This window comes from Fringilla coelebs, assembly GCF_963513975.1.
Source record: "Fringilla coelebs genome assembly, chromosome: 8".
NCBI classification, from domain to species: Eukaryota; Metazoa; Chordata; class Aves; order Passeriformes; family Fringillidae; genus Fringilla; species Fringilla coelebs.
The window spans coordinates 17,613,397-17,634,236 of NC_140066.1; the positions used below are offsets into that span (position 1 = coordinate 17,613,397).

General features: G+C 45.5%; 1 protein-coding gene across 6 annotated transcripts in view; it reads left to right on the forward strand.

Moving 5' to 3' along the window:
• The window catches only part of GBF1 (golgi brefeldin A resistant guanine nucleotide exchange factor 1), a 102,159-nt gene extending 84,508 nt beyond the window's left edge, over positions 1–17,651 (forward strand). For 4 of the 6 annotated variants that reach the window (XM_084210296.1, XM_084210298.1, XM_084210299.1 and 1 more), the window contains 20 exons: positions 109–191; positions 2,409–2,645; positions 3,558–3,651; positions 6,238–6,414; positions 6,886–6,950; positions 7,052–7,175; positions 7,675–7,746; positions 8,607–8,701; positions 9,120–9,273; positions 9,492–9,714; positions 10,983–11,146; positions 11,447–11,693; positions 12,090–12,289; positions 13,223–13,373; positions 13,728–13,858; positions 14,209–14,310; positions 14,892–15,005; positions 15,240–15,417; positions 15,617–15,754; positions 16,072–17,651. In XM_084210296.1, coding sequence (XP_084066422.1) covers positions 109–191; positions 2,409–2,645; positions 3,558–3,651; positions 6,238–6,414; positions 6,886–6,950; positions 7,052–7,175; positions 7,675–7,746; positions 8,607–8,701; positions 9,120–9,273; positions 9,492–9,714; positions 10,983–11,146; positions 11,447–11,693; positions 12,090–12,289; positions 13,223–13,373; positions 13,728–13,858; positions 14,209–14,310; positions 14,892–15,005; positions 15,240–15,417; positions 15,617–15,754; positions 16,072–16,358 — 3,036 coding nt within the window. In that variant the 3' untranslated portion in view covers positions 16,359–17,651. The remainder of the gene's footprint in view (positions 1–108; positions 192–2,408; positions 2,646–3,557; positions 3,652–6,237; positions 6,415–6,885; positions 6,951–7,051; positions 7,176–7,674; positions 7,747–8,606; positions 8,702–9,119; positions 9,274–9,491; positions 9,715–10,982; positions 11,147–11,446; positions 11,694–12,089; positions 12,290–13,222; positions 13,374–13,727; positions 13,859–14,208; positions 14,311–14,891; positions 15,006–15,239; positions 15,418–15,616; positions 15,755–16,071) is intronic. The other 2 variants (XM_084210297.1, XM_084210301.1) reach the window with 1 other exon arrangement.
• The last annotated feature ends 3,189 nt before the right edge of the window (positions 17,652–20,840 follow it).

Below are 20,840 nucleotides of genomic sequence, written 5' to 3' on the forward strand. Positions count from 1 at the left end.
GCAGGAAAGTCTCTTTCTGGCCCTGTGAAAGACAAGTGGAGTACTGATCCTAGCCAAACAGTTAAAGCTGGAGATACCAGGAATTAATATTGGTGTAATTTTTTTCAGGAGTTTCGGAAGAACCTGAAAGGTGTGAATGGAGGCAAAGACTTTGAACAGGACATCCTGGAAGACATGTATCATGCCATCAAGTAAGACTCAACCTGCCCATCTCCGTGTATTCAGAGAGTGAAGCAGAGTTGTTGGGTCAGTGAGATACCTGGAGAGTATGGAGAGAGACTCACCAGTCATGTGCCTGTTTGCCTCAGACCAAATTCCAGCTCTGTGTGGGATTGTGGTAAACAAGCCTGTCACAGCAATTACACATGGATTTGTATCTTGGATTTTTGCCATGGTAGTTTAATCCAGATCTTAAAATAATTTTTTAAAATATGTTACTTCTATGAATATGGGAAATAATGGCTGAGCAAGTGATACAGCACATGTGAAATGCTGTATCTGAGAAGGCTCTGTTCTCTAGACCAGGCCTTTAGAGTTTTTTAGAACATATTTATGTGGTTCAAGAGATAATCTCATCCCCAGGGCAGCATTTGTGTCCTGACACAATGTGTCCGTGTCTCTGTTTAACATACTCTGCTTTTGAGCTCTTCATATGAGGCTGCTGTCTGCACCAGCCTCTTCTGCTGCCTCTGAAGCTCTTGGCACACAGAGCGATATTTGAGCTGGGGGCTGAGGCCCTTCAGTGCACAAGCTAGCTTTGGGTGGGAAGCTTTAATAATAGCTCAAAAATCAGTAAATCGATAAATCCAGGCCCAGCCAATTTGAAGCTGAGAGGATTACATCTCTGAGGAGACAGGATGTGACTGAGTCTCAGCTGATTTCCGTCTGCAGTGGCAGGCAGTAGCTGGTGCTGGAAGCAGGACAGTGTGACTGGGCTGACCCTCCCTTTTGAGCCTTCTCCAGGAAGGTGGGGTGATGCCTCTACTGAATATCTGGAAGTTCTTCAAGACATGGCTCTACCTTTCAAACAGACCTCTAATTTTGATTGGCCTCTCTCCCCTGAAGATGTTCTTAATGTTTTGAATAGTACACTGAACACACGTTTGTTACCCAGTGCCTCTATCCCAGTGTATTTCTCTTTATCCCTCCTTCGCCAGATATTTCAGCTTTTCCAGTATGTTCTATAATTGGAATCATTGATGTATCATTTCAGTATTGCTCCATCTCAGATAGATTGCCTCAGTGTCATTGAGAATGAGGAACTATTTATTTGTATTAGGGGAAAAACCCTAATACAAATACCTAAAACCCTGCCATCCGTATGAAATAGTGTGTGATCTCGTCAGGGTCTTAGCATTTCACTTTTGACCACATTTTCATTTCCTGAAACTCCCCAAGTAAACTCATTCACTTGCTTCTGGCAATTTCAATCATATATGAAATTTTAGAAATAATGCACTGTTTACTGCAAACTTACTTCCCTATATTATTCCAGTAATAACAGCTCTTGTCAAAATATGCCAGCACCTGAAGCTGAGAAGAGCTTATTTCTTATGCATAAATCAGGAGCAGTTTTATAGTTGTAAGCGCGTGAAAATTGCCTCTTTGCCAGTTGAAGTATGTTATTTTTCGATTGTTGCAGAAAGAACTCTTCAGATTGGCTGTTATCTGTGGCTTTGAGGGTCTTGTTCACTGAGCTGGTCATTTGCAAAGGATTTTCTCTTGTGCATCATAACCAAGTCTAGAGAGTATATATTTAGGCTTTATGTTTTTTAGTCTAGGATTGCAAGCAGTATTTGGCATTAATCATAATTGTTTTATTACTGTAGAGCTTCATCCTGGTTAGAGTAAAGAGCTGTGGTACCCTGGTTATAAATCCCCCATCATACTTTTGGTTTCTTGTTTTATTTTTAATTTTATACTACTTTTCTTTCTAATATTTGATTTTGGCATAATATGAATATTTCCATTATTCTTATGCAAAGATACTCTTGCCTACTGGTGACTGCAGCAATGCAGCTATTTCATTTTAACTGGGAATAATGATACAAAGAGAGCACTCTAAGAGGGTGGGAGGTGGATGGAGGTTGAAGCTTTGCCAGTGTGCTGTCCAGAATTTTCCCATTTAATGGCAGTATGTGGTCTGTTTTGCACTTGTAGCAGTAGATACCTGCTTCTTCAATACTGACCTTGCACAGTTGCTGCTGTGTGATTCTGAGAACCACTAGACTTTATAGTAGGGCAGGCAAAGCAGGGAGGCCTAGGAAAACAGAATGTTTCAGGAGCTGGCAAAATCATTCCAGAATAGGTATTGCTTAGCTCTGGGACTACATAATGAAAGACACTGTGTAAATGTTAGGTTTGGCTCAGAATGAAAAATTCAATCTTTCTGCTTTCCTCCCTTGTAGAAATGATGAGATAGTGATGCCAGAAGAGCAGACGGGTCTGGTGAAGGAAAACTATATCTGGAATGTCCTGCTGCATCGTGGTGCCACTGATGAAGGAATATTTCTCCACGTGCCTCCTGGAAGCTATGACCATGACCTCTTCACCATGACATGGGGGCCCACCATTGCAGCACTTTCTTATGTTTTTGACAAGAGCTTAGAGGAAACAATAATCCAGAAGGCTATCTCTGGTTTCAGGTGACTCTTACCTTCATAAAGGCTCAGAAGAGTAAAAGTGGGACGATTGGCTCCTGTGTATCTGCTGGAGAGACATCACAGTGAATATCAAATGTTGCTTTTCCTAGCAATTGGAAAGCACTTTTTTATGACCTATGATCCTCTAGTGTTCTGTCATTTGTGTCAGTTCATCCCATCTTGGCCTCTCTGGCTTGCCAGTCACTGTTTAGCTTGACTGCTGAGTTGTAATAAATTCAAGTGCCCAGGGTACATATTTTTAAACCCCAACCTGGTTACATTTAAAGGACCTACTGACACAGCTAGGCTGTTTAGAAGTGAGGGGGGAAAAGTCACTCAACTGGCACAGTAATGCTGACAAAATCTCCATGTAGGAGCAAAACCTTTCATGTGTATGATCCCATAGCTGTGGCTGAATGGGATGTGGGATTTTTTTTTTCCCTTCCAAGATGAACAGTACTCAAAAACTTGCCATCTGTGAGCAACTCTATTGGAATGATCTTTGGTCGTGCTTAGATCAGACAAAGGACACTTTAAGCATTGTTTCAATGCTTTGTCAATACACTGCTGTAGCCATGATATCTTGGAAACTGGACTTCAACACTACCACAAATGTCAGCAACTCTCTTATGTTAGGACAGGAGGTTGGATATAATGCTCAGGTGCAAGTGGTCTGTCTGCTTAGACTCACTTTAAATTGATTCTTGCATCAGCATAGACAAATATCAGTATCTATGGATAAGGATTGAGCTTATTTAAGCAATAATACTAGACTGCTATACATAAGCATTCATTATGAATGGGTGGAAAGGAAGGTCTAAAATGTCGACAGAGAGGGTCTCAGATTTGCTGTCCTGGAGACAGACTTGTCTGGGCTGACTTAGTACATTATTTTCTGTTTTCTTTTTTTCCCAGGAAATGTGCAATGATTTCTGCTCATTATGGCCTTAGTGATGTGTTTGACAATCTCATAATTTCTCTCTGCAAGTTTACAGCTCTCAGCAGTGAGGTAAGTTTGCAAAGAGGGGGGAAAAAGGATGACATCTACTACACTGGAACTCTCTTCCTCTGTTAAGCAATATTTGCTTATTTTAGTTATTGTATCTGTAGGTATCTATCAGCCCCTGCCCAGAGTTTTCTGGGGGAAGTAATGGGAAATGTGTAGGGAAGTGGGACTTCCATAGGACAGGTTCAAATATGCAAACTTTCTTTTAATCCCAAGTATCAGTTCGTGCAGAGCAGAATGCCCTGATGTAGAATTGTTTATTCACCTATTTGATCTGAAGAAACTTAGATCTCCCTGTGATCCCAAGCAAGTTCATACATTTCAGATATTGACTATTCAATTACAGGGTTTATGCACTGCCAGGGGGGACTGTTTTGTGAGATGTACTTCCAAAGTGTAGGAGCTATGTAGATGCACAGCATAAGCATAAAGAGGTTAGAAAAACAAATGCTTTGAATTGTCAGTTGTGGTGTGGACTCTGATAATAAGATCAGCTGTTAGCCCCACATTTGGCAAGCCCTGAAGACTCTTCCTTTGGAGTGTACCATGAGAATAAATTTAAGGTGCTGTGGTTAGTGTAAGCTTTATTGCTCCAATTTATTTGTGTGTTACAGCATCCACCTGTTTTTCCCTGAGGTGTTTAATAGACAGACAGGTGTGTGGCAGACCATGCTGCGTGCTAAGGAGTAGTTGACAGCAATTCCTGTAAAGGGTCAGAACTCCCAAAGGATCTCACAGTATTGCTCTCAGAACCAGTGCAAGACCCACAGTGAGCAGAACAGAATTGTCACACATATAGGAAAGGGAAACAAGATAATTCAAGACTGAAAGCATTGGAGTAAAAAGGCCAAGACAGGTGAAGTTTTTAAAAGACAAAGAAATCCCAAACAGATGGTTTGCTTTATAGTCCCTCTTCTTCCGCAGCTCACAACAGTAAAGATGCAGTATTTGATCATCCTCATGCACACCACACCTTGAGACTACCAATAGGTAACACAAGCAGAAGAGTGTCTGCCATGAAACAGTTTGACACAGATTTACACAGCAGACTAGACTAAGCCCTCAGATGCACCAGCTATTGCCAGCTGCATCCTTTCTAGTTGAGAGACTGGAATCTGGAGCAGTCTGAGGTCTGAGTTAATCAAGTAAGCATGTCTTTTGGTGATGACATAGAATCAGGGACTTTAGATTTGAAGAAGGCTGAGTTCTTATCTTTGTCCAGATTCAAAGTAAATTGATTACTTTCTGTTGTCCAAAATTCCTGTAGGGCTTGGAGACAGTAGTGGAATACGATAACTGAACAAATATTTAAGAGTCTGGAGGAAGGAGTGAAAGAGGAGCCATCTTCAGAGGACTGAAGAGTCAAAGCAGACATCCTCTCCATGCACTGTAATTGCTATGCATGGCCACTTTGATTGAAAGAAGGCAAATGGAAAGGAACATGGAAGGTCTTTAGTGATTAGGAAGAATGAGTGCCCCACTTCATGATCCATAATTATAACTCATACTGACTCAGTATGTATGTAGTTGCAAAACCTTGTGTGTGTGGTTTTCAGTGATGTGGCTTCTTGCCACAGAGCAAAATCAGGCATATTGCTGTTTGCACCCTGACACTTCAGAGATACATAGATTCATGTATTTTCCCCATAGCAAAAATGGAAAAAAACCCAATTGGTTGGTGCATTTCTGCCAGATTTCAGATTGGCACTTCTAATGGAGTTTGCTTCTAAATCAAAGACCCATTTTGATAACAGTTTTTCAATCAGTTTGGCTGAAGCAAGAGATAGTGTATCCTATCTCAGATTTGAAGTTCAGAAAAACTGACTCCTTCAGTCCCTTGTCTTCTCTTCCATTCTTGGTGAGGAGATAAGTATGGATTTTGCCCACAAGAGAATGGCAAAGCCCATCTCTTCTCAAAAGGAAGATTGCAGTGATTTTAAGTAACTGCAGAATCATGGAGCATGTTACACTGTTTGATATTAGCTGACATGGTTGCTGGCTTTTTCCTTCTTTGGCAGTGTATGCTTGGTTGGTTTCAATGACTTAGCAGGCTTTTTGTATTTTGAAAAGCTGTGAGTGCGTTGAACAGATTATCAGGATTTGAGATCCAGCAATCATTGGCAGAGACTCCATGGTAGGATTGAATTACTTTGAATCTTGCTGTTAGGTAGTGGTAGGAGTAATTTTGCAAGTCAGTAATGGTTTTGGCCACAGTTTCCTTCTCTAACAGCACAGCAGAGTAATTGCTGCTTCCAGAGGAGATGTGGTACTTATTGTAGAAAGCTTTGATCCTGAGCTGAGTTCCTGTAGCAGGATAAATTAGTGGGTTTTCAGCAAGCACTTTCAAAATGTTCTGAGTTGTCGTTCTTGGGGAATTTATATCTAGGTTGTTCAGTGCTTCAACTTGTATCAGGTAAGCTACGTTGTCCTTATTTTTGTGCAAAGTGAATGTGAGCTGAGGAGTTACCCAAGCGTCGTACAGAGAATTGTTATCTTTCCCATAACCAGTTCTGAAGCATCTGCCCTAATTTCTGTTGAAAAGAAAACATCTCTTTCTGACTGATTGCCACCGCCTCTTCTTTCCTGCAGTCTATTGAGAACCTGCCCACTGTTTTTGGAAGTAATCCCAAGGCCCATATTGCAGCAAAGACAGTGTTTCACTTGGCCCATCGCCATGGTGACATTCTGCGAGAGGGCTGGAAAAACATCATGGAGGCCATGCTACAGCTTTTTCGAGCAGAGCTGCTGCCCAAGGCCATGGTGGAGGTAATAATTAGCTGGCTGGTGGATAACTGAAGAGTTAGGAGAATGGGAAGGTGGCTTTTCATAGAGCCAGTTACAAAAGTAGGAGAGCTCTCCTGCAAAGGCCTGGCTTTGGTAAGATATGTACAGAACTTGGTAGCCTGTGAAGGGTATAGTGTTCAAGTTGTGCAGCTTCTTTTGTAGCGTGTTTCTTTTTGTCTCATTTTATTTTTTGTTAGATTTGAGGAATTCCAGCATTTATTTTACTTGAACAGATTTTGAATGTTGTGCAGAAGAGGGGCATGCTTATAAGCATGAAGTGCTAGAGCCCTGCATTGGTATTACCAGATGAGAGTGGCGCTTTACTGACAGGATAGTGGGGTGAAGAGCTGGGTTTGACTGCACACATATGGGCTGTTTGGTGTCGTGTTTCATCACTAAGAGAAATGTAATGGGGTTGGGGAGGTCAGATACATGTCCCGCTCTGTGTTCCAGGTTGAAGACTTTGTGGATCCTAATGGCAAAATCTATCTTCAGCGTGAGGAGACACCATCCAACCGGTGAGTGACGTAGATGTCCAAGGCAGTCTTTTTTGTACCAAGGCTGGAAAATAGCATGATTTCTTGTTTTCTTACTGATGCTGGTGTCTTCTGAATTGCAGTGGTGAATCAACAGTACTGAGTTTTGTTAGTTGGCTCACCCTCAGTGGGACAGAGCAATCTGGTATGAGAGGGCCATCTACGGAAACACAGGAGGCAAAGCGAGCAGCTTTGGAGTGCATAAAGGTAACCTATAGGCTGTAGAAGAATCTGGTTTTTTTCTTGGTGACAGTACTATGTGGGTGACAGGCAACAGAAGCATAAATATGCATGGGCTAAACAGTCTTTTGTGCTGCTGCGCACAAAAGTAGTAACACATCAAAACAGGAATGATTCCACAGGCTGGGATCTACCCTGGGCATCCCAGTCCTATGTTTAAAGAGAAGTTAATGAATTCTCAAACAACTAATCTTTTCCAAGACAGTGTAAAGGTATATGGTGCCGACAAAATCTGAGCCTGGAGTTTGACCACTGTGTGGCCAGAGGAGTCATCTAATAAAATCTGACTAGCACAGATTAGGTCTGTTAAAAGTAACTGATGTTAAAGAGCGAACTAGTTGGAAGGAGTTTTCCTCCAGATAATAACAACTGTGTCTGTTCTGTGAACATGATGTGTTTCTGGAAGATCTGTTTGGATGCCTTCCACAACCCCCAGATGCTCAGTTGTCTTTTCTGTATTTTGCAGCAATGTGATCCTGAGAAGTTGATCACAGAAAGCAAATTTCTCCAACTTGAATCCCTCCAGGAGCTCATGAAGGTGAGAGAGATAGTGGGCAAGGGACTGGATGGTAGTGGAACAAATATGCTATGCATGATAGTGGATATGTGCTGTGTACTCACTTAACTCCTCTGTCCTCAGAGGTCTTGGAACTATTTGGAATGTGAAACTAGTCTTTAGTTCACCTGTTTAAAGTAACTTCTGTGCTGGCAGACACAAATTGATCTGGCAGTAGAAGAAAACATTAACTTGTGGAATGCATTCTAAGAGCCTTGAGAACTCTAGGCAAGTATTTGTAGTTCTGTGCCAGAGCTTAAAGATTTTCAGGTGTGCTGTGTACCTGAGAGAATTCTAAAAGACCACTCTAGAGGCAAGAACTCTACAGAAATATATGACAGTGTGTCCCTAAGTAGTACCTGGGTGCTGTGGGAGATACAATTAAAGGCTGGACACATTACCCTTTGGGCTAGAGAAGCTCATCTCCCTGAGGGAGTGTCATCTCAGTTCTGGGGGAACATTGTGCTCCTGCTCCGATGGTCAGGAATTCTCCCTTCATATACAAGCCAATGGCTTGAGAACAATAACTGCAGTATTTGTAGTCATTCTTAGGTATGCCTGCCTTTTCTGTACTTCACATATTTATTAGCAAGAAGGTGTTGGATATCAGTGCCTCTTCATCTGACACACTTGAGTCACATCAGAGTTTAACATCTTTTAAGTTAATTTTGCATTTTGCATAATAAAAAACAAATTATTTTTCCCATAGATTTAGGTTGACCTTTATCCATTGCCTTTGACTATGCATGACCTCACTAGGCAGTGGAGTACAGTTTTGGCCAGACTGTTGGTTCCCCATTTTTGGGAACTTGTGATTCATAAAAATACCATGGCTGTTCCAGGCTCTAATCTCTGTGACTCCTGATGAGGAGACATATGATGAAGAAGATGCAGCCTTCTGCTTGGAGATGCTTCTGCGGATTGTTCTAGAGAATAGGTATGACTGTGAAATAAATGCACATTCACTGTAATGTCCCTGCTTTACTGCAGCTGCTGCCTGGGTCCAGGGAATGAATTCCTTATGTCTGTGATTCACCAGCTGAAGCAGCATGTGGCTGTAGCATGTGCAAACAGAAAGGCTATTAGCTCATGAATTCGTGCTTGATATCCTGAATTTTGGAGAATATAAACTAAACTCCAGAGGGAGAATTCTCCCACCTGATTGCTTTGCAAGTAATGACTAAGAAGTTTGATCATTTTGTTGTTTCTATGTGTCTGTTCTTGTACCTTCCAACTGGAATTTTTCATTGAAGTTAAGAAATGGTGGATTGTCTGGAGTTGTGAGAGAGGTTGCTGGATCCTGCTTGTCTCACATCCTTTCGTTCTACCCTTTCCCTCCTCCTTGTTGTGTCTAGGGACCGTGTGACCTGTGTCTGGCAAACTGTCCGAGACCACCTTTATCACCTCTGTATCCATGCAATGGAGTTCTGCTTCTTGGTGGAGAGGGCAGTGGTGGGGCTGCTGAGGCTGGCCATTCGACTGCTCCGTCGAGATGAGATCAGTGCACAGGTAAGGGATTTTGAAAGGCAATTAATTACTGTGGTTTTGTGGCTATACCTTGTGACAGAGGAAACCAGTTGCTGTTGGATGGACCCATATTTAACCTGCCTGTGGTGCAGGTAACGACAAACAGCAATTGTAACTAGCTCTAATAGATGAAGAGTACATTGTGAGAGAATGCAGTGTAAGTAATAGGGTCTGTTATTCTTGTCTCCTTCTCTGGCCAGGTTCTCCTCTCATTACGTATCTTACTTATGATGAAGCCAAATGTGCTGTCCAGAGTTAGCCATGAGGTTGCCTATGGCCTCCATGAACTCCTGAAGACCAATGCTGCCAACATTCACTCTGGGGATGACTGGTACACCCTCTTCACCCTCCTGGAGTGCATTGGGTCTGGGGTGAAGCCACCTGCAGCCCTGCAGGTTACAGCAAGGGCAGATAACGACACAGGTAAGACAGGCCAGCTTTTGCTAGGAAATCTGATGCCTGCCTGCCAGATAAGCAGCTGCTTCCTCAAGCTTTTCAATTAGCAAAGGGGACTGCAAGAAAACAAAGCTGATATTAAACTACATTAGCAAGATTAAAGAACAGCACCTGCTGTTCACTCCTCATGGCCTGTTTCTCTCCCTATTCTGCCATCTTTTCCTACTCAGTGAGCAGCAATCCAGGTGCTAGTCCCTGGGGGGCAGTGGGAGGAAAACTGATATCAGTTCTGGCAGCTGTAGGTGGTCTTTGCTCTACCCAAGGAGTATTTTCTGCTGGTTGTGGTTTGGTGCCTTGGGTACCATAATCTCTTATCTGGGCACGTAATATAAACCCAGCTGCTGTTCCCGTCATACTTGCTTCTTTTGTGTGACTGACTCTTTTCTGTCCCCTTTTTAAGGTTCTCATAAAATGAGTTGTTCTTTAAAATTATATTTCCAGATCCATTTGCATTAATAGTCCCTGAACCATTCCCACAAGAGCAATGCAGTATTTCTCAGTTCTCTTGACTGTATTAGAAAGGTGGTCTTTTCAGCAAATTGTTCAGTTTTGCTTTAGCCAGCTGTCAGCATATGTGAGGGTGATGTCTTCAGACTTCTAAAGCACAGAGCAATAAAGGAATTTTCCAGAAGGTTTTTTTTTTTCTCTTTGCTTTTCTAGAACTTCTCTGATAGGTCCTGATGCTTTGTGCTAGACAGATTGGAGAAGCATGATTTTTAAAAATACTTATGGACTTTGCCCCCTGGATTAATGCAGAGTTGTTCTCCTCTTTTCTCTCTCTCCTTTCTTTTTTCTTTTTTTTTCTTTTTTTTTTTTTTTTTTTACTGCTTCTGTCTTTGCTGATAGAGCAAACTGCTTGACTTGGCACCTTACACATCAAAACATTAGACCTCTACCTCCTGAAAGTGTTTGGTGCTCTCTGTTCACAGCAAGTCTATCTGTCTGTTGATGAGTTTCTATATGGTGTTGAACAATGGAGAGAACAAGTTTTTACTTCTAAATAACATATCAGTAACCTAAATTTATCCCTTGCAAGGACTTCTCTTTTGGGACATGTGATATTTAAGGTTATCCCTAAATGTCAGGGCAGGTAGATCTGACAGGTGTAGAACATGCTAATAAGCACTTGTGGTTCCTGGTTGATGCTGGTCTGGATTGCTTCTCCCTTATCCACAGCTACTCTTTCAAGTTCTTGATTTGGCTTTGATCTAAACCCCATGTCTTTTGTCTTTAAGGTGCTCAATCAGACAGTGAGGTGTCCTCCTCCTATCACCCAAGTGACATGAGCCTGGACCGTGGCTACACGTCTGACTCCGAGGTGTACACAGACCACGGGAAGCCAGGCAAGATGCATCGCTCGGTCACTGATGTGGACGTCATGAACAGTGGCTGGCTAGTGGTGAGTAGCCAGTGGGCTTCTGGTGACCAAGGAGGACTATTTCTACCATGGTTGGGAGCTGAGGGTGGTAGTGAGAGAAAGAATAAGACAGTAGAAAAGAGAGCTAAGATGAGCTGATAATGTAAAGGTAGGGGACACATATGGAAAGGAAAAAGCTTTGAGGCAAATGAGGAAGAAAGGGAAATGGACCATACAGGAGCATTACTTGTTGGCTTCTGAAGAAAGGCCCTTCCAGTGTGAGCATGAGATGCTTCTTGTTATGCTACCCTCTCCTGCTTACCTGCTTGCTGTGACCTGCAGGTGGGGAAAGATGACATCGACAACTCCAGATCCACTGCTGGGCTCAGCAGGCTGGGTCCATCACCTCTCGTCAACCAGTACAGCCTGACGGTGGGGCTGGATTTGGGCCCACATGACACAAAGTCTCTCATGAAATGTGTGGAGTCCCTGTCTTTCATCGTGCGAGATGCTGCCCATGTTACACCCGAGAACTTTGAACTCTGTGTCAAAACAATACGTATCTTCGTGGAGGCCAGCTTGAATGGGGGTAAGATGGCCCTTCACTTGTCAACCAGGATTCGGCTTGGGGTGGCCAGTTGGCAAACAATGTGAAGAAATACTGTCACAAAATGAGTCCCCAACCCAAAGAAAATGGTCCACCAGGAGAAAAGTGTGCTGTCTCCTGCTAGCAGCAGGGACCTTATTCTTATCCCCCTCCCTGGGATGGAGGGGAGGTCTGGAGTTGATGTGGAAACAGCAGTATCAGCTCTTGCAGGAACTTGTTCCTGTGGGGCACTGGGTCCCCTTCAAGCAGGTAGTGGTCATTTCAGAGGACAGCACCCTTTGCTGGGGATATCAAAAGGTGGCTACCCTGTGTGTTGAAAAGCAGAACATTTTTTATTGGACTGTTGCATATGGAATGTTGTTGCCTTTTATGTTCTAGGCTACAAGTCCCAGGAGAAGAGGGGAAAGAGTCACAGGTATGACAGTAAATCCAGTCGGTTAAAAAAAAAGCCAAAAGACAGCTCCACACGGCGATCCCGGGTCTTGAGCCAGCACCAGGCACACACACACAGTGACGAGGACGAGGATGAGAGCATCCCTGCCAGCTACCACACTGTGTCTTTACAGGTTAGTCAGGACGTAAGTATAGCAAGGATTTCCTCCTCTCCTTTCCCATTCGTAGGGCCTGGCTAGGTAATCACTGCAATTCTTTATGGGGCAAGGGACGGCTGCATTCTGGATAAGTGGGCACTGGATGGCAGAGAGTGTCTGTGGGGGCAGTATGTGGTTCTGCAGTGAAAGAAGAAGGCTGCAATTTGTACTGGCAAAAGCAGACTAGCAATGGAGAGAGAGGTCCTCTGAAAAGTAAGGAGGAGGGCTGAAGTCACTGTAGTTGGTAAAATAGATTAAGGTCATTTGGAGACATGAGGTTCCTGTAGGATTAGCCAGGAGTCTGACAGGGCATCTGAGCTTGAGGAAAGGGGAAAGCCCTCTTGGCTGAGGCTCTGGGATTTCAAGTACAGAGGACTGGGCTAAGGGAGTAATTTCTTCCCACCTGGTACTTCAAAGGTGTGAAGGCACAGGCCTGCTGACTGCTGGGATGCTGGGTCTCAGTTCAGTAGTAAACTGACTGAAGTGCTACCATGTGCCCATACAGGCAAGGAAACTTTGCATGTGCTTCACATACCTTTTTTTTAAGGAAAAAAAGTTGCAGAGTTGTTCTGGACTGCGTAAATCACTGGGTTTATCCCTCTGCCTGGGAGAGTCAATGCTCTGTGCCAAGAAAGAGCCCATTCTTCCTTTAGACAGGACTGGAATGGTGTTCCTCAAAGATGGGATTGACGTGACTGCTGAACTGACATAAATCTTGTTGAAGATACCTGGCACTTGACCACTTAAGGAGGGCACAGACAGCAGGGCCTGACACCATCTCTATAACTGCGTGGTTGTGTATGTACAGAAAGCATGCTCGAGTAGCTTGAGTCTTTTAGCCTTGTTTGGAGAACAGCACAGATCAGAGTTGCTCCAAAATTCAAAGCCCAGTGTATTTCTTACTGTGCCGTGTACTTGCAGCTCCTGGACCTCATGCACACCTTGCACACGCGAGCAGCTGGCATCTATAGCTCCTGGGCAGAGGAGCAGCGACACCTGGAGACAGCAGCCAGGAAAATCACAGCGGATTCCCGAACACTGTGGTCCAACTGCTGGTGTCCTTTGCTACAGGGTAAAGCCATCCCCTGGTGATGAGAGTGAGCAGACACTCTTCCATAGTAATGGCAGAAAAGTTGAGGAGCCAAGAACTAACTGCAGAAAGCAGGCATAAGTTGTTTTTAGGGTCTGTTGTAATTGAAAAAGAACTTGGATCAGATTTGGAAAAACATCTTTAGGATGAGTTAGCTGCCAGCATATTTCTGGATCAGGTAGTAGATTGCCAGTCTGTGGCCTGGAACAAGTATAATTCTTTTTTTTTCCATGGAGAGTTTTCCATGGAGATCTTCACTAGACTTTTTACTCTAGACTGGGAAGTAGGGATGTGACACTCTCCCTGTGGGCTTTGCCCTGAATCCCTCTCTTGCAGGTATTGCCTGGCTGTGCTGTGATGCCCGACGCCAGATCCGGATGCAAGCACTCACTTACTTGCAGCGGGCCCTCCTGGTACATGACCTGCAGGCCCTGGATGCCCTGGAATGGGAGTCCTGCTTCAACAAGGTAACTGCCTGCCTCGCGTGGGCATGTGAGCAGGGCAGCATTGTCACAAAGAGCAAAGCTGTGTGCAGGAGAGTTGTCCTACTTTCTCACTGTCTTCTTGAGAAGTTTGTTCACTGTAACAGACAAGATGTTCCCTATTATGGTCCTGTGAAAAGATCCTCTCTGCTTAGGCTTCTGACAGGGCCTTTTGGAGTATTGAAGTGAATCCACTCATGCACATCCCGTTGCTTCTGTCATGTCCTTTGCCTAGAAGCCACTAGTCCCTAAAGCCAGTGCCTTTCTGTAAGGCTGTCTGTTAAAATCTCATCAGTCATTTCTCAGCTCTGAAATACACGAGTTGGATCCAACAGGTGCTGTTTCCTCTGCTAACCAAGCTACTCGAGAACATCAGCCCAGCTGATGTTGGTGGGATGGAAGAAACTAGGATGAGAGCCTCAACACTACTCTCCAAGGTGAGCACACCTCTGCTGCCTAGGAAAGTTTAGGGGAAACCATGTTCCTCAAGAAAACCAAACTGCTGTGTTCTCTTCTCAGCATCTCTGATCTGGACAGGTGTCAGGGTGCTAGCTTGACTGTTCAGTGCTGGGCTTCTCCACCAGCTTCTGCTGCTGGGACATGCCTTCTTTCCAGAACTGTCTCCATGATTCTAGTCCTTGGAAAAGTTGTCAGGAAGAGGTTTGTGACTTTATGATAGAGAGAGAGAAGGATTTCACTCAACATCAGTTGAAGACAGTCTATTCTTGAGATGATATGATGCATGCACGTTACAAGCTGATAGTCGTGACCTGAGACAGAGGTCTGGAAGGGTTAGAAGACATGGTGATGCAGACTGCAGTGGCCTTCCACAAAGGAGACAAGATCCACTCCTTCACATACACAGCTCAGAAGAGTGGAGGCCTGTGGCATCCTCAGGCCAGTCCTGTGCATGTTCCCAGCCTGCCACAAGGAGGGGGAATCCAGATTTGTGAGACTGACTTGTCAGTGAGCGGCAGCCCCTATACTACTTGTTGACAGTAGTTGTGTTTTTCCCCAGGTATTCCTACAGCATCTCTCCCCACTGCTCTCACTGACCACCTTTGCTGCCTTGTGGCTCACAATCCTGGATTTTATGGACAAATACATGCATGCTGGCTCCAGTGACTTACTGGTAAGGTGCCGGATGCAGTCCTTTGGACAACCATTAATCACATTTTAACCTTCTAATCTTGAAAGGTGTTTTGATTTCGTGTGGGTTTTGGGGGCTTTTTAAACTTTTATTCCTTTCCAAACCATTTTGTTCCATGGTTTCTTGCCCTGGCCACAGTTTCCAAGGCAGCCCATTGTCTGTTTGAGCTTTGGTTCATTGCTATCTGTCCATTCTTAGTCCTGTCTCTGATTATAGCTGGAGGCCATTCCGGAGTCTCTGAAGAATATGCTGCTTGTAATGGATACAGCTGGAATATTCCACAGTGCCGACTCCCGGACAGGATACTCAGATCTCTGGGAGATCACCTGGGAGCGCATTGATTGTTTCTTACCTCGGCTGCGGGATGAGCTCTTCAAACAGACAGTCATCCAAGGTACCGGAGGCTGGGAAACCTAAACACAGGTTTTGGAGCAGTACTTGCACCTTGTCCAGTACCCAGCTGCCATAGTGCCTGGATGCTGATGAAATGAGTTGTCGGAGGCTGTGGGAACTTGGCACAAGGGCAAGTTGAGGGAGGTTGAAAGGAATGAGTAAACTGGTGTGTGGTCTCACTGCATGTTTTGTCTTCCTAGATCCTGTCCCCAACATACCAGTGGAGCAGCAGCATCAGAAAACACTAGTGTCTGCACTGCCCCCTTCTCCTGTGGGGGATGTGAGACCATCCACCCATGTGGCTCCTTTGGAGAAGCCGTGTGAACCGGGTGTCAGTGGTGAGTCCTGTTTTCTTTTTTCTGGAATCACTTTTCCAGCATGCTGGCATAGATCTGCTTTTCCTTGCTTTAGCATGATCTTTGGTGACCAGGCCTATAGTGTTGTGAAATGTTGTGCTTCCATATGGATAGGTTGTTGCTGAGGTTATTGGGGTGGGCAGAATACCTACAATTGAACCCTGTTCTTCAGGGCCTTGTATGAAGGGGCAAGTCTGAAAAGGCACCTGAGTTGATTTTTAGCCCTGCTTAGTTTTGAGCTCATAAGTGACCTTGTCAGAACCTGTGTAAGGATCTATTTTGTCTCTTCCTTCTTCCAGAGTCTGAGAGAGCCACTGCACCTGCCTCACCCACCATCAGCACCTCTGCCTCTCCTTCCTTCCCAGCATCAGCTTCAACAAAGTCAAGCCCCGTTACAGACATACCTCCTACGACAGCACAGCCACCGCTCATCTTGCAGCCTCTTGCCTCTCCCCTGCAGGTTGGGGTGCCACCTATGACTCTTCCAATCATTCTCAACCCAGCCCTAATTGAAGCCACCTCTCCTGTTCCCCTCTTAGCTACTCCACGGCCCACTGACCCTATGACAAGCTCTGAAGTCAATTAGTTGGAGGATGTTGGAGAACTGTCTGCTGAGGAGACTCTGTGGGTGGAGGATGCTGGCCAAATGTTCTCTGGTAGTGGGCATGTTTGTTTTAAATGATGCTAACCTGAGCAGAAGGGCTGTTGCCACAGTTCTCTGGAGCGTGTCCCGTCCTGCTCCCTTCTTGTGGCATCACTTAGAAATCTGCCCAAAAATCCCTGTCTCCGTGGAGGAGTGCCCAGTTCCACTAACCAGTCTCCTTCCTGCCTTTGCAATCTCAGGGCCAGGCAATGCCTGTGCCCAGCAGCCTGGGACCAAGCTGCCACCAGTTCATCTGGTAAAGAGGAAAAACTTGTTGATGTCACACCAGAGAGGGGCTGCAGTACAGGACTGCCTCTCAAGATTACTCAGTCCAGTCCCTGGGCAATTCCCCAGCCATTCCCTAGCTTTCCTGCTGACTCTTCTGGTTGTACTGCTTTGTTTGGGATCTGAGCACGCCTGGGTTCAGCAGGTAGAGAATTTTATTAGAAATGTGGATTGCTTACAGTGCAGCTCTCAGATTGCTGTGTAGGACTTCTTGCCTGCTGGTACATGCTTTCCTTCCTGCAACACGGATGACAGCAATCCCCAAGCCAAATAGACATTAAGTAGCAGGCGAGTCTGATAGGGGCTTTCGCCCCTGCTCCTGTAAATGTAATCAGGCTTTCTGGTTGGAGAAGGCAAATCCAGAAGCCTCTGCCTAGCTGAGTAGATGAGAAGGAAATGCTGAGAGCAGAGCACCATGGCCATGTCTCATACAGCACTTGTGGGGCAATCATGTGTTTTTCACTCGCTACACATCGGTCTCTTGGTGACCATCCTCTTCCTTAGGAGAACATCCCCTTCACCTACAGATCTGGGGATCTGTGGCACCTGCTGACAGATGCTCAGCAGGTCTGCAGTGGTTTCCCTTGAAAGCTCTGAAGAGATTGCACCCTTCTGCATCTTCTTGTTGGGATCCCATGTCCTTCTACCCCCAGAAGGCCTCTGTAGCTGAGGCTCTGGCAATGATTCTTGTGCTTCCACCTTGCTGCAAGGACATCCCGCTCTTTCCCCGCTCATGCCCAGAGCAGAGCTGGCTGCCTGGCAAGTGCTACAGCACTCGTCCTCCTCCTCCCTCGACTACTTGGCTAAATTCTCAATAATTTCAATCTTGGAAATCCCCCTGGTGACTGGGAGGGGCATGGATGGGACTCCAACCCAGTGTATCCTGTAAGGAGAGGAACATGCAGTTGGTGTGGGAATACAACCAGTGTACATACAGAGTAAATGGCTAAAATCCAATGGACTTTTTACAGTGTAATAAATACATCCTGTAAATGAATGTTCTGGTGTTGCACTCCTTTTCTGTCATCGAACTTTGGCTCAGAGCTTTGGGAAAAGGGGAATTTGCTTGTCAAGGTGTTGTGCTCTGGTTTCATATACCAGTACTCTCTCTGGAGGGAGCACAGGGGACTTGCCAGATTGGGGTGAGGGGCTGAAGTGGAGGTTAGCCATCAAGGGACTAATCAGGAATGGTTCCCATCATGGACCAAGCAGAGCTGTAATAGTGAGATTGGCTCTTTCAGATGGCAATAGTTTCACATGGGCTGTAAAATTTCTGGTGTTACATTGGTGTATCCTCATGCACCACCAGGACTGAGGAGCAGGTACTCTACTCATCTGGTCGTGGTGCCAGAACATAGACCTTGGTCACAGCTCAGCTGACATTGGTGATTCTCTGATGAAGAAGAAATCCTTGTTTCCATGGACAGGACTCAGAGTTGGAGAGGGTCTGAGAGATGCTGGGCTCTTCCAGGGCTAGTGCTCGCTATGAATTTGAACAATTACACTTCCCTCCTGGAATTTTCTACTTTGTTTCATGGCAAGATCTGCACAGGGCTACAGTGTTCTCAGAGCTGTGTGAAGCACCAGTGCCTTCTCTCTTCCAGACTTGGTAAGGGGGTAAAAACTTGGAAGTTTGTTTAAATTGCATGAGAAAAGGTCTAAATATTGCATAATGGAAGAGTAATGTGCATACTAGAAAAGTCCTGGTAATAAATCCTGGTTCCCTAACCCTATTTGTACCATTCCTGGAATATTTTCGCTGCTGCAGCTCTCTTCCTCACCCTCCACTGCCTGTAGATTATGTCTTTCCAGCCCTCAGATATTTTCATCAATATATTTGAGTCTTTGTGCTGTTCATGGTGTGCTTCTGTATTCAGCCCCCCCTCTGTTTTGTTTTTTTGAGCCTTCACTTCTATTTACAGCTCTGTTTTTCTGCTTGTTGAAAGCTTTAGATTATTAACTCTTTGTAAACCATTGCTCAGTTGTCACGTGCCTCGATGTCAGGACTGCTGCCTCTGATCCCCAGGCCTAGGTGGTCCTCTGACTTTTTGGGGTGATGTCAGCTAATAGCAAAGCTCCATTTTGCCAGCTGCCTTCCGATAGCTGTTTTGGGCATATGCTGTGTTTTAGCACATGCTGTGTTTGCAAACCCAGCTTCTCCTGAGAGCATTACGTCTTAACTAAGACTATTACGGTGCAAAGCAAACGCCACCTGAGAGAACTGCAGGAAGTGGGACTAGAATGGAAGGAATGTTGACTGGAAAGACAGAATTGCACTTTAGTTTGCACTAGACTGTAAATAGGAATGGACTGGAAAACGAGAAAAGGAATTTTTTGGATGCTGTTTGGATTTTGCAAGAGTGAGATTTAATGCTACAGAGAAAAAAAAATTAGGGAAAGTATTGAACTGAAAGGAGATCAGGATCAACTGTCAGGTAGCATGTGCTACCTGATATGTTAATCAGTACATCTCTTGAACTCTATTTGTAAGTTAAATTGCATAAAAGCCAGTCATACTACTAATGGCTGCTGGTGAGGAGTGGTGTTTACAGTACCCCTTAGATTTCTTCTAGCATATACTTTTTCTTGTCTTGGACTTCTTTCTCATTTTTACTCAGGGTCTGACTGTTTTCCAGAGGAGGCCAAATAGACATCACTGTGTTTTGGATTTACCTGCCTCTTCTGTTCCCATTTACATCAAGGACTTCTACTTCTAAAATAGAATAGAAATATGTACTGGGAATTAGCATGTGTCTGTAGAACACTTTACTGTGGAGCTGGTGTTTTCCTTATTGGTATGAACTTTACTCCTGTGAGAAGTCCTGTGGAGTGATAAGCCTTGACTGTAAAACGTACATTTGGCACTGAAACTTGTGAAACAGAAGCACTGCTGCTTTTAATTTCAATTTAAAAATTGGGTCTGAGCATACTCAAAAGGTCTGTAAGAAAGATTTCCAGGATGTATCAACAGTGAGCTGGCTTTTTTAGAAGTTACCCTCACTCCTATAAATGCCAGCTGTTGAACTCCTCTGGAAAAAATTATGCCTGTTACGGAGGTTGATGTGTTGTGAAGCCGCTGTGCCTGGCATTTTCGGGCCAGCTGCGCAGAAGGCAGCCCGGCGGGTCTCGTGCTTCTCGCCTGTGGCCCTGGAGTGATCCGAGCGCAGCCAAGGCTGCTGGAGGCGGCAGCCCCGGCGCAGCGGGCACTGTTCCCACTGTCCATGCGGTGTGGAGGCTGCCGGAAGAGGGAGGGCCAGGCCTGCTGCCGGCGGGCGGACGGACAGGAATGCACGGGGCAGCTTTGGGAGCGCAGCCGGCTCGGGTGCTAAGCTCTGGAGTGCAGCTCTTGCCCCGAACTGAACAGCGAGGAGAGACCCTGGGCCCGTGGGGAGGCTGCCTGGGGCGAGAGTCAGCGCGGGGGACGATGAGATCCCCCAAGACTACAAGTCCCAGTGTGCAGTACTGCTCCTGCCGTTGTGTAACCAGCAGCCTGGCCGGGGGAGGCGGTGGGCAGCCAGGGCTCCTCTCCAGACAGCACAGGGTCAGAGCTGTCCCCGGGCAGCTCCTCTCTGCAGAAGGCAAAGTGCAGGCTTTATGAGCACCAAACGTTCCGTTCTCAAGGCGTGTGCACACCGCTTGGCGATGGAGGATGTGCTGGGACTTGAAAACACATCCCCACAATCGGCCACGGGGCAAGAGGGCAAGTTATTGCTGAGTTCTCAATAGGGAAATGGGACGGCCCTGGCCTTACCACAGCCCTGCTTCTCTGCCAGGGGAAGTTGTGCTTCCTTTCCTCACGTTTTCTGTGTAAGAAAAAAGGAAATTTCTCTGGGCAGCAGGGTTGGTGGTTAGCTGCTAAACTTAATCCCTAGTTGCAGAAAGCGTCTGGGAAGAGAGAGTCAGGGTAACCGGGTCGGGAGTGTGTGCAGTCACTGGCTGGCAGTGTGGCTGCAGCCATTTAGAGCCAGCACAAGGTCAGTCACTCCTGGCGTGCAAACAGAGCCTTGTCCTCAGGAGGGAATGCTGAGCCCCATGGAAGCGTGAACTAAAGGTCTTCTCTGCCTGGCCCCTCCCTGTGGCAGTACTCCTGCCTGGTCCTTTGACAGTGCCCTTGGGGCCACGCTTACAGGAGCGCACACT